Source organism: Caretta caretta, chromosome 2 (assembly GCF_965140235.1).
Source record: "Caretta caretta isolate rCarCar2 chromosome 2, rCarCar1.hap1, whole genome shotgun sequence".
NCBI lineage: Eukaryota > Metazoa > Chordata > Testudines > Cheloniidae > Caretta > Caretta caretta.
The window spans coordinates 100,856,773-100,869,645 of NC_134207.1; the positions used below are offsets into that span (position 1 = coordinate 100,856,773).

The following is a 12,873-nucleotide window of genomic DNA, read 5'->3' on the forward strand; positions in this document are numbered from 1 at the left end:
TGGAGCCAAGGTCACAGTGAGTCAGTAGAAGAGTAAGGTAGAGAACTCAGAAATCCCAACTCCCACTCCTGTGCTCTAACCACTAGTCCACTCCTTCCCACTCTTTGGGACCGATTCCTATCAAACTTACCAGTGTAGCTCCATTGACTTCAATGGCAGTTACTCTGGATTTACACCAATGTAAATGAGAGCAGAATCTGGACCCTTATAAATGTATGCAGATTTATCAATCTGAAAAGTTTTGTAGTAATACCATGGCCTGTACCCCTGGATGCATATATAGGACTTCAAGGTAGTGTGTAATTCCTACACACATCACTGCTGAGTGATACCATCCCTACAGTTCTTTTTGTGGGCTTCATGTGCATAGCAACTGCATGTTGTGCCAAACTGTATCAAAATGTTGTTGTCTGGACAAACTTCTGTTAAGAACTAGAATAAAACCAGCAAGCAGACTTGTGCCACAAATCAACATTTGAACTTGGAGACCTCAGAGGTCTAGTGCACTAACCCTACTGGGAAACATCTAACACCTTTACTTAAAACTATTCTGTGAAACGCTGGTTTCATTGACCTCAAACGGGAGTTTTGCCATTGACTTCAGTAGAGCCAGGATTTCACCCATTTATATCTGAAGCAGCATCAGAGGCTCCAAAGTTTGATATAAGCTTTTTGTTTTTATTTTTTTAAGGAAATCTTTATGGGCGTGGAGCAACAGATAACAAAGGACCTGTCTTGGCCTGGATAAATGCAGTGGATGTATTCAGAGCACTAAAATTAGTAGGTAGCAAAGAGAAAACATTTGTATTCCAGTGGCACTGTGCAGGAGTGAATTTCAGATGTAACCTCATCCCCACAAATTGGTTTAATATATTTGTAAACATTAGTATAGTTTTAATACTGTTTCCAAGCCTTCCCCAAGGGCATTTTGTGCTTGGTATTTTATATATTGACCAGGCTCAATGTAATGCAGAGGGTGCAACCTCCTTGTCCTGCTTTATAGAAGGCACTGAGGAAAAAGGCAAGCATTAAACTGATTGGATACCCAGGAAGACCATTTGCTTGAAAGCTTTTTAAAATTGTAAAAGAACTGACTTTAAAGCAAGCTTTGGTCATGCTTAGTTTTGCACCTTTTAGTTCTGCTCTTGGCTGCAAGTTATCATCAGTATATGTGTATCCATGGACAGAATAAGGATATGAAAGCACCTGGAAAATGCTCATTCAGAACAGTACATTCTTGCAACAGCATATGAGATTCAGCAAAGAAAACAGCAAGCCTGCAAATATATAAATTATATCTTAAGTTATTTGTTGTCCAAGTCAGCTGTTGTAAACTGATTTGGTTTATGGCTGTTTTCTACAATGTGCTAATCTTTCAAATCAGTAATGTCCAGGTTGGCATTTTAACAAGTGAATCAGATAAGGCTGAAGCTCCTGAATCCTCTCTCTAGCAAACAGCAAAGTTCATTATACAATATATGTGCACAGTTTATTCCTAATTTCTTTGTGGTTGTTTGGCGAACCACTCTGGTTTATCCGATCACTCAGGTTAAATTCGTCCCGGACATAAGTCCGTTAAAGTCCAGAGATTGTACTGGTGTTAAATCTGAAACCTGAAGAAAAGCAACGTGATGCTTTCTGTTTAACTTAAAAGACAATCTCCATAGCCTGAAAATGAGCCACAATGGAATGCTGAGCTTAGTTTTTCTTTCTTGTATGGGACATATGAGCATTTCTACCAACTGCTGGCCCTTGATGAAAGTTGTTGGATGACCTTGCCTGCACTGAAGATTTTCTCAGATTCTCTCTATGCTGGAGTAGCTGGGCAATTTCACTGGTGCTCAGAGCACTGCCCATCTGCATTTTTACCACCATGTCTAACCCTGCAGGTTTAGAGAACACAATGATAAAAATGCCAGCAAAGGGCCTACACTGACAGCCCCTCCATTGCTAGCATTGCTAGAGCTGCAACAGTGGGAGATATAGAGGAAAACTTCAGTGAGGATGCAGCCTGTATGTCAGGGAGCAAGGGGGAAAAAAAGGGAAAATAAGGAAGAGAGAGAGGAAAAAGTTTATCAGGGAAAGGAAATGTTGTCCCTGAGGCTGTATGTTCCAGGAGTGCCCTTTCTGATGGGATGTGTTGTTATTATTTTTTATGATTTGTATTACTGTAGTGCTCAAGAACCCTAGTTGTGGACCAGGACCCCATTGTGCTCGGCAAACATTGCACAGAAAGGGGCTCCCTGCCCCAAAGAGATGACAATTTAATTAGATAGCCCACTTGAGCTGCCCCCCCCTTTAGCCCAGTTTATTGGCCCTCTTAATGATTGAAAATGCCAGTTTCTTACCTAGGCTTTGTTGATTTTTTTACTTAGGACATGCCAGTAAACCTCAAGTTCATTATTGAAGGTATGGAAGAAGCAGGATCTCTTGGACTAGAGGAATTAATTAAGAAAGAAAATCAGCTTTTTTTCTCTGATGTTGACTATATTGTGATTTCGGATAACCTTTGGCTTAGCAACAGGAAACCAGCCCTCACCTATGGGACTCGGGGGAACCTCTGCTTCTTCGTGGAGGTACAAGAGAAAATGGCATTGATTTATTTGGGGTTGGGTCCTGGGGTGGAGGATGACAATGTGCTCTGTAAATACATGTTTGTGAGCAGAGGGGCAGACTGACTGAATGTGAGTGCAGACCCTTAATCCCCATTCTCTCCAACTTCCACACCCTCCCCGCCCTAATTTCATCAGCTCCATTCACTAGCTCTCTCTTCTCCCAATCCCTCTCCTACTCCCCCTCACCTTCTCCTCACTCACAATTTCATATTCACTTTCATTGCCTCCTTCTCTCCCTCTCTCTCTCCCTCCTCCAACCTCCCACCTCCCCTCCACCCCCAAGGGTACATCTATGCTGCAGCTGGAGGTGCAGTTTCCAGCTCGGGTAGACATACATGCGCTGGGTTTGATCAAGTTGGCACACTAAAAATAGAAGTTGTTGCCTTAGTGACGCAGGCAGTGGCACTGGCTAGCTGCCCAAGTGCAACCCTGGCCCCACTGCTGCCCCACCCCTGTGGGGCAGGCACTGCTCAATGCATGGTGTCTGCTGGCAGAGTGCACAACTTAGGGGGGACTGTTGGTTGAGAAGCCACACTAAGGTTCTGAAGCCACTGACCAGAGTAAGTAGTACATTGTAAGTGATTTACCAGCTTGCATGAGCCACTGGGAAATAAAGGGAGGACAGGAAAATAAATTCCCTATCTGGAAGTTTTTGCATCAGTAAGTAAGATGGGAGATCCTTCCTTGGCACCATCCTTCAATCTAATCCCTAGAGAACCAAATCAAAATCTATATCAGCCCCAGTACTGGAAAAAGAATAAAATTAGTCGATGAATATTTTGACTAAAAGCAAATCTCTCAAGCTCCTGAATACAACTCTTTCAAGCCATGCTGAAAATGAATGACTCCATCAAAACAGCAAAAATGATCCACGTCTGCTACTAGGTGGCTGCACAGAATGATACTTGGAGCTCAACCTGTCTGTCTCATACTATGCCGCAAAGCCACTAGGCCATCTTTCACTTGCCAGAAGCAGACCTGAGACCATTTCTGACCCGGAGTTTTCCACATTGCACCAGAGGGAATTTCCTAAAAGTACCTAGGATACGTCTTTTTTTAAATAGAGGCCATAAATAAACATAAATACCTGAGTCCCTATGGAAAGCCAGTGATTTGAAAGCATTAACATAATGTGCTTTGCATGTCAACATGTTGCCTTTATTTCATACAGGTACAGTGTGGGGAGAGAGATCTTCATTCAGGAAGTTTTGGAGGCATCATTCATGAACCAATGACCGATCTAATAGCTCTGCTTGGTAATACTGCATTTCATATGACTAGGCAATAACTAGTTGGTAATGGGTGAGGGTGAACCTCAGAAAGTTCAGTGTGGTTTGTGTAAGCATCCTGACGTTTGGATGATCGTGTGTGTGGGGTTTTTTTTTGTGTGAAGCTGGCCCACTGATTTCAGTGGAGTAGCTCAGGTGCTTAAACTTACACACGTTAAAGTGCCTTGCTGACTCCAGGCCTATTAAATTTGGCCCCTCAGTGCATGTCTAAAATACAAATACTTCCCACTATTTCCACCAGTGCTACCAGTGTTAGGAGCCCTAGAGTAGATGGCCCACCAGTTGCTGACATCATTGTCAGCACCATGTTTATTAGACTGCTCCAGGCAAGTCTTATTGACATGTGCTATTAGTGAAGGCTTCTGAAATTGGATATATTTTATGCTAATTCTTATATAAACTGAATGATGTTTCCATTTCAGCTTCATGAAAGACTGAACAGCAAACAGCAACTCAATGGGTTTTTTTAGTAAATTAGCAAATACCCCAAGCCAGAGTACTATATTGTTAAATGGGAATGAGTGACTTGACTAGATGTGACTGGGTCTTGGTATGAAAAAGAGGGGTCCCAGTATGGAAATGTTTGAGAACCACTGCCCTAAATTAAAGGGATGATTATGTCTGTTGGTATTTGTTCTGTAGATAGCCTTGTGGATACATCAGGTCATATTTTGATCCCTGGAGTCTATGATAATGTTGCTTCCCTTATGGAAGAGGAGAAGAAGTTATATGAAGCAATTGAATTTGATCTAGAGGAACATAAAAATAATAGTGGTGTGAAAAAATTCCTATATGACACTAAGGTACAGTAACATCTTTATTAATGGCTGCAGAAAGAGGTTAAATGACCCATTAATTACTTTCACCGATTACTCCAAACTTCAAGGTTTTTCAAGCAACAGTGAACAGAGGCAAAAAACCCCCCAGGAATCTAAAGAGTTAAAAGCTCAGGTAGGAAGTTTAAAAAAAAAAAAAAAAGATTTGGCCTGGTCAAATGCAAACATCTAGGGGAAAATAATCAAAAATGCAGATAGTCAATAAAAAGTAATAATACAAAAAAACCCTCCAAAACCCATCAACCCCCCAGAAGAAACAAAAAACACTTATTAGAGAGCCAAGGTGGATGACGTAATATCTTTTATTAGTATTCATATCATTACCTCACCCATCTTGTGTCTCTAATATCCTGGGACCAACACAGCTACAACAACAGTGTGTACAAAAAGCCACTTGTAAGATCATAGGCTAGAGAGTAAAGTTGTATTCAGTTTGGAAAGTGGATGGCAGCAGAAAAGTTGGTATAATTTGGGGCTGGTTTTATTTATTTAATTTAGATTTTGATGTCTGAAGCTTTTGACAGAATTTTAAGATGACGATCCCAAAAATGAACAATACCAATAAAACCCAGAAGCTAAGAACTGGTTTACCCAAGTTGTACCAGTATTCCTATGTCAGTTAGGGGTGTGATTTTTTAAAAATTACCTCTATATTTATGTTGGTGTAAAACCCTAGCACATATGCAGTTATTCCGGTATATAAGTGCCTTATACTGGTATAGCTTATTCCACTTCCTGAACCAGAATAAAAGCTATCCCGTTTTAAGCACTTTTATATTGATATAACTGAGTCCACACTAGGGAGGGTTTGCCACTCTAACTATATTAGTATAGTTAAAGCAGTACAAATTGTCTTTTTTGCATCCATCCGCTCCAGAGAATGGATGGGACTGTTCACTGATCACTGTCCAGTTACCCTTTCCATTATTTAAATATGAGTTGCCCATTATTAAAAGCTTTTCTTCCCTTCTTCACCGTCGGAGCTTGTCCATTCTGCTTAGTATCATTTGAACCAATGCATGAATAGGGTACGTCACGATGGTGTAAAACCTTGTAAGCTGAGTAGGCCAGCAGTTCTAAGGTGAGTGGCCACGGAGATCTGAGGGGTTTTAGTAGCTGATTGGAGACTACATAATAATGATCCCTGTTAACTTGGTAACAATCATATTCCAGGCTAATACACTCCTTTGCCATTGGCATCAGAATTTATTAGCCCAGGATACACCTACTACTTTGCAAACAAGAAGGACGCTCAACTAATTTATAAACAAATAGAATACAGTTTATTAAGAGATTATCAAATTCACGATCCTTCTGTAAAATTAGAAGTAATGACAATCGAAAATAGCTAAATAATCACTTCATAAGTCAGTTGGTATTTTCCTTTTTAGTTCATCATTTTTATTATACACTTTTACCTCCAAGACGCTCTTCCCATGCTGTTTTTTCACCTGTCTGCTCCTACTGTCACCAGAGTTGTACATGAATAACGTTCCCCTTCCATATATTGCCAGGCTGTAGGCAAATGTTGACTAAAAGAAGTAGCAGTGTTTACTTAGAAAGACTTTACCTGGCTAGGGGTTTTAATCACAAATCAATCAGCTCTAAATTGCAGAAATGATCAAGCACAAATTTTACATGCAAAATACTTAGCTTTTCAGTAGATTGTGTGAATTTTGAATGGCTGTGGCATTGTCACTTTTATTTTGTTTTGTTTGTTACATTATAAAGGAGGAAGTACTTATGCACCTGTGGCGTTATCCCTCTCTCTCTATTCATGGGATTGAAGGAGCTTTTCACGAACCAGGAATAAAAACAGTTATACCCGCAAGAGTAATAGGAAAATTTTCAATCCGGCAAGTCCCTCACATGGACATTTCAATCGGAGAACGTCAGGTAATACTGGCAAACTTGAACTTTTGGTCAGTCCTCTGCATGTTAAATTCCTGTTAATTTCAGAGATCCTCTCAACTCTTAAAATTTACAGCCAGAATAATGAACTGCATCTTTCCACTGCGTGGCCGTGTATGGGCTTGGGAGTGAAAGTGTGTGTCTGTGAGTGCACAATTTCTGGATGCATTATTGTTAAAGGATGTAATTTATAAACACTGTTAATGAAATGATGCTTTCCTTTTAGGTGATACAATATTTAGAGGATGTATTCTCTAAGAGAAACAGCCCAAACAAACTGAAGGTGTCTGTGCCAATAAGTGCAATGCCATGGGTTGCTGACATAAATTCTCCTCTTTATACAGCAGCAAGAAGGGCAATCAAAACAGGTTTGTTCTTTCTTTTATTATTTTTAACATCCACCAAACAATGTCACACTAACAGTGACTTGCACAAAGGAAAAGGAGCTTTTCTAAAATTAATGAATTTCTTGTTTGGAAGATTATTTAGATCTAGATAATTTGGGAAGTTGGGGCACGGTACTTATTCAGTGAATGAACTGTCCCTGTTTGGTGACACTCTTGCAGTTTGGTTTTATGATTCTAGTCTCCCAACAGTTCATGGGAGAATTTAGATGCAGGTAACCACTTACTGCTGCCGCCTTATGTATCAGGCACATTAAGGAAAACTCACCGCAGTGCTGCCCTTTGACATATCATGATGTACCTGATTTCAGTGGAGTGTAATAAATAAATAAATGCAGCACAGCAGGTAAATGGGGCAGCTATACAGATAAGCATTACCCTTGTAATGCTTGTAATGCTCCCACTTGTTGATAAAAGATCTTTTTAATGTTCCCCCTCAGAAATATCAAATATAGTTGTCTCTCTACCTCAGGAAAGGTAATGTTAGCAGGTCTTTCACTGCTAGATCTGAGTTAAAGTTTCTCTTCCCCTGGGACACTGTAAGCTTCTCCTGGAACCTCCAGGAATTGCCCTCCTCCCTTGCCTGTCCTCTTTTCTTCTCTCCATTCCCAAGCAACATGGTACAAATATTAAGAACCTGATTCTGCCTCTCTGCAACACTTTTGCTTAGGTTATTCAAAGGGGGCTTGGGGCAATAGAGAGGGTATTTCCTCTTCCCCTAGGAAGGAGTGTGCAATGCTGTCTCTTTCTCACTTCATGCATCTTTGCTTTCTACACAACATTAAATATATGTGACACAGTAGGACTCCAAATAATTTTGTTTACTAACTATATATAAACACACAAGGCCTAGCTACAGATATACACTGCTGCACTGTTAGATTCTGGTGGCTTCTATGATAGAAAAAATGGAAACCCATAAGAGGGTTACATTACTTTTCAAAAGCAGAAGACTCGCTTAGAGCACTTTAAAAAGAGGAGAAAACCTAAAACCCAGTGCAAATAGCTGGTTTTTGAGGCTTTGATTTAGCAAGGTATTTAACCATGTGCTTAATATTAATCATGTGAGTTGAATCACTGATTTCAATAGGACTACTTGGTCTTAAAGTTAGGTATATGCTTAAGCACCTTCTTGGATTGGGGCCTATATTACAAGGTAAGAGGCAGCTGGAAGATACTGTCTCACTTTTCTGTGTACTGCGATGCAAAATCAGAATAGTATCAAAAGACTAGCATAGTTTTCTAGGATGTGCATAATGGTATTATTACATCAGTTGGCTATACAGTCTCCCACAAAAGAAATACTACCAAGAAAAGTTTGTGCTGGGCAGAATGCCAAAGCTCACTAGCTCCAGTGAAGAGACCAATGTGTCTTCATTTTACTTCTGCAGAATTTCATTCTTTCCATGTGTTTCAGTTTTTGGACAAGATCCAGAAATGATCCGGGATGGCTCAACAATTCCTATTGCCCAAACGTTCCAGAATATAACAAGGAAGAGTGTGATGATGCTTCCAATTGGAGCAGCTGATGACGGAGAACATTCCCAAAACGAGAAAATAAGCAGGTTAAAATTTAAAAAAAGGCACCGTAAGAGACTAGAGGAGGAACTGAAGTACTAATACTCACCCACAGCAATCCCAGCATACTAGGCTGTGCCCAACTGATTCCAATTGACAAGTGATTCCAATTGTCTCTATCTGTTTTATCCAATAGAATCTATTTGGGGGTATTCAGAGTTGTATATGCTTATCTTAATGACAAAAAGTAAGGTTTTGTGGCTTTTTGCTTGTGTTGTTCCTGCAGTACCAAACAAGGCTAAAAAGGAATAAGATAGAGTCTGTTCCTTCTTCCCTATTAACAGAAGTGCATTGTTGCCAACTTGCATGAGTTCATTGCAAGTCTCACAATAATTGTTTTTTTTTTTCTTAAAGTCCCAGCGAGATGCTGGAATCAAGGGACTTGCATGATAATCTCAGCTGTCATTTAAAAAAAACCAACCCTATATGTTTCTGGTCCTTGTGATTGGGAAAAAAGCTTAAGAATGTGAAGGAAGTGTGCCCTAAAGTCTCCGACACATGAAGGCAAATAAAAATAACCCAAATTTTTTTTTTTAAAAAATCACATGAATTTTAAGCTTATTTTATGATTGTTTGGAGCCTGATGCATGACTTTGGAATGCATGGGGTCGCCAATACTGGAATTGTCTACCAAGTTCCAACGAGTTACACTTTCAGACAGTTAGGTTTTCACTGAGGGCATAATTTGAAGCAAATAGTGTGACTGAGGAAGGCTGCAGACCCTTTATAACAGGTGGTGATTTGTGAGATAGAAGAACTCAGCTTGATTCTTAGAACTCAGGTTTATAGTTGCAGGGTTGGCAGTTAGAAGAAAATATATTTTTCTTGTAAACTGACCACATATGATCTGGAAATCATTGAGAGACAGTAAACATGAAATCCCACTATCACATTCAACAGCTGTTTTTTCAGAGTAGACCCACACATTAAGGTTATGGACAGAAGTACTGAGGGGAAACTACACAAAATTTTAAATCCTCTGATCATCTTTCTGGAATACACACGTTGCTGCATGTCAGGAAAACCAGATGTTAAACAGCATCCTTAATTCATGCAGTTGTTCCATCCTCCCTCTCTGCTTTCCCCTTACCATGTGAATAAAGGAAGGCCTGACAACACTGTCTTTTTAGGATGGAAGAGAAAATTTATTGTCTTTTGCCTGACCCTTTAGTTTGTCTGTGTTAATATGCTGTTAATTCACAGAGAAAGACTTGCCATTATAGCTGGCACTAATGACAAACTTATGAGACACTTAGCAAAGAAATATGGATTAAGTTGGCACAGAACACTGCAGTTCCTGTCTCATCCTTAGAGATAGTTTTCCCACCCTCCCCATCCCTGAACTAGGATAAGGCATTTTGGTGGGATGGGATGGAGAAGCTAGCATGGCCATGTCCCATGTTGTGTTTGTCCTGTGGATAATTTGGAGATTTACAATTTAAGGGTTCTTAATCTGGCACCTTGAAACCCAAGCACTTAATTCTTCCTTTCTCTCTCCCTCCCCACTAAATGTAGGGCCCGATCTTGCAAAGTGTTGAGTGCCCTCAAGTCTAATTGAAACCCAGAAGAGTTGAGGGTGTCAAGCACCTCACAGGGTCAGGCCCTTGTTTTGCATAATCTGTTTAGCAACATTGGTCTTTCTTTCTTTTTTTGCATAGGCACAATTACATTCAAGGAACAAAACTGTTTGCAACCTTTTTCTTGGAGATTGCAAAGCTGCATGGACAGTTACAGGAAGCGTCCAACACGACGACTACAAACTGATGGATCCTGGCAAGACAATAAGCTATACACCTGTGTATTGGCTTAAGTATCTAACCTCCTCCTTTACTACTCTGGAGAAACATGTACAAACAATAAAATATTTAGAAGTTGTCATAAATATAAAGGGAAGGGTAACCACCTTTAAAATCCCTCCTGGCCATGTCTGAAACTGTTGAAAAATTAAATGCCTGCTACAGCTCACAACATGCACTAACTAGCATATAGACAGTGTTTAACCAAATCAAGTGATTCCTTGCGCAATACAATTGGATCAAAGGTGCCTCATGCTCATTGAATGGAATGTTTCAGTTTGTAACTTTAGCTTAGGGGGGTGTTTGGAGCAGGAAACACAGTTTATGTTATTAAAGTTTACTTATTTCCAGACATGAGCCAGGTCAGCCGATAGTTGGGGGGTACAGTGAGGGCAGCTGGCTTCAGCAGTGTTACTGAGCATGCTCAGTGCATTTGAGCATGCTCAATACAAGCCAAGCAGCAAATCTGGGGTGGGGGAGCATGTGACCCTGCATGCCCTCCCGCCCCGTATTACTGCTGCTTATTTGCAGTTTGGCAAAGATCGTATTGCTTTGTTCACATTCCAATTCCTGAACATAAGCTCCTTCGCAGTACCCCTTCTTTCCTTTTGGCTATGTATGAATTTCTATCAGATGATTTGCTGAAAAATATTTCACCATATTAACCTCTTGCCTGGTCACTTTTCCTATGCAAAAAACTGGAAATAAGATGAATATGCCATCAGGATCAGTTTGTCAAACTCAGTGCAAAGGATAGCCCAGTCCTGAAATCTCTCATTCTCATGAGCAGTCCCTCTGAAGTCAATGGAGCTTCTCAGGTGAAAAGAGATTTGCCAGTTTGGATCCTGCCTCGTTCTTTGTTTAATCCTATTCTCTTCCCATTTTGCTGTTTGTCATTAAAGATTGCTGTGTATTATTCTCCTCCTTAATGTGACTTTATTTTTATACACCAAGCATGAAGTCATTCATGAATATCTTTTCAGATGGATAGTGTATCACCTGAATAGGTGTTTTACTCCCAACTCAGCTGGTTCTAAATTGTCATCACTTTTAAAGTATCAATTTTAGGTTAAGAACAAATTAAAAACTAAGACAAGTGATGTGTGTTGAAACTACATTTACATATATGAGAGAGTTACTTTTGTTAGATTTTTTTTTTTTGTTAAACCTCTGGAAAAACTTACATGAGAAAGACAGACAAGATTGTGTGTCTAGTTCAAATCTGTATCTGTATCAAATCAAAATGGGAATGATTTTGGCCACTTAGTTAGTTTACACAGAAACAGAATGATCAATCCGGTTTGAAACAACTGAAATAGTGAGAGAAAAGAACTTTATTTTGTGCAACGATGTTATTCTTGGCAACATTATCCCTATTGTCAAAAAGATTAAATAATTAATAAATAATGGCAACTGACCTCTCTTCTTTTTTTACCCTACATAATAATGAGAACAAGGAAAGGGCAGAAAGTTTGGAATCAATAAATGGAAATGCTTTGTAATAGTTAACCTGTGGAATCAGCTGCTGCAAGAGGACATCAGGATAAATGCTACAGCAGAATTTTTAAAAAGTTGAACTAATTTCTCGTTTGTAGTTATGCAAGAGACTCCTTTCTGCTTCTGGGAACACTTTGTGCAAGTTCTCCACCTGCAATGCAGAAGTGTTACCACCTCCAAAAATATTCTGATGGAAAATGCCCAATAAGATCTAGTAAATAGTGTTATTGGGGCACTATAGAGCACTGTTACACATAGAGGTGCAAGTTTTGGGTTTTTTTAAGCCTGTCAGCAGTGTATCTGCCAGGTCAATACTGGTAAAAGAATGCCTCTCTGGGGATACGTGAGCTGTATAAATATTTTCCACTTTTACGACTAGCAAGAAGGGCAGTGCAGTGACTTTCTCCAGACTTGGCCCCCTATTGCTTCCTGCTCTTCCTGTCTATCTGTGTAAACTTTCCCCCAAATCACCACCTGTTGCAAGGGAGCCCTTAAAGAGGCCAGCATCCCTTTTCTTCCAGCTAACCAGACAAAGACCCCTCTGCGTGAAGGTTACAGTGGGCACAATCTTTGAAGAAATGTTGTGTTGTTAGTTTTGTGATTGTGATAGCTTCCCCAAAACAAAACTAACAGCAAGAAGGTTTTGTGGGGAAGAGACTTCAATATTGATGTAAAAATGGTAACAATAAATGTATCACACATTAGTCTTATAATGTTAGGTCATTAAAAACTTGCCTGTGCCTTTAAGGAGTTTTTAGACATACATTTAATTACCTTATCCTGTGACCTTTAGAAAAAAAATAACTCACATGCTTATGTTTTTCATTGCTTAGTTTATTAAATAAGATTTTCAGGCTAATAAAAGAAATTGTAGGAAGCTTTCCGTCACCTAGAGATAAGCCAAGTGTCAGCAAGATAACACCTTAGCCATAACACCATGTTTGTTA

The 12,873-nt window shown here is 39.7% G+C and overlaps 1 protein-coding gene across 2 annotated transcripts in view; it reads left to right on the forward strand.

Annotated features, from left to right (window-relative positions):
• The window catches only part of CNDP1 (carnosine dipeptidase 1), a 34,137-nt gene extending 22,291 nt beyond the window's left edge, over window positions 1–11,846 (forward strand). For both annotated transcript variants that reach the window (XM_048840104.2, XM_048840103.2), the window contains exons 5-12: window positions 692–780; window positions 2,376–2,576; window positions 3,787–3,871; window positions 4,547–4,707; window positions 6,472–6,636; window positions 6,878–7,019; window positions 8,473–8,620; window positions 10,292–11,846. In XM_048840104.2, coding sequence (XP_048696061.1) covers window positions 692–780; window positions 2,376–2,576; window positions 3,787–3,871; window positions 4,547–4,707; window positions 6,472–6,636; window positions 6,878–7,019; window positions 8,473–8,620; window positions 10,292–10,397 — 1,097 coding nt within the window. In that variant the 3' untranslated portion in view covers window positions 10,398–11,846. The remainder of the gene's footprint in view (window positions 1–691; window positions 781–2,375; window positions 2,577–3,786; window positions 3,872–4,546; window positions 4,708–6,471; window positions 6,637–6,877; window positions 7,020–8,472; window positions 8,621–10,291) is intronic.
• Window positions 11,847–12,873: the final 1,027 nt, after the last annotated feature.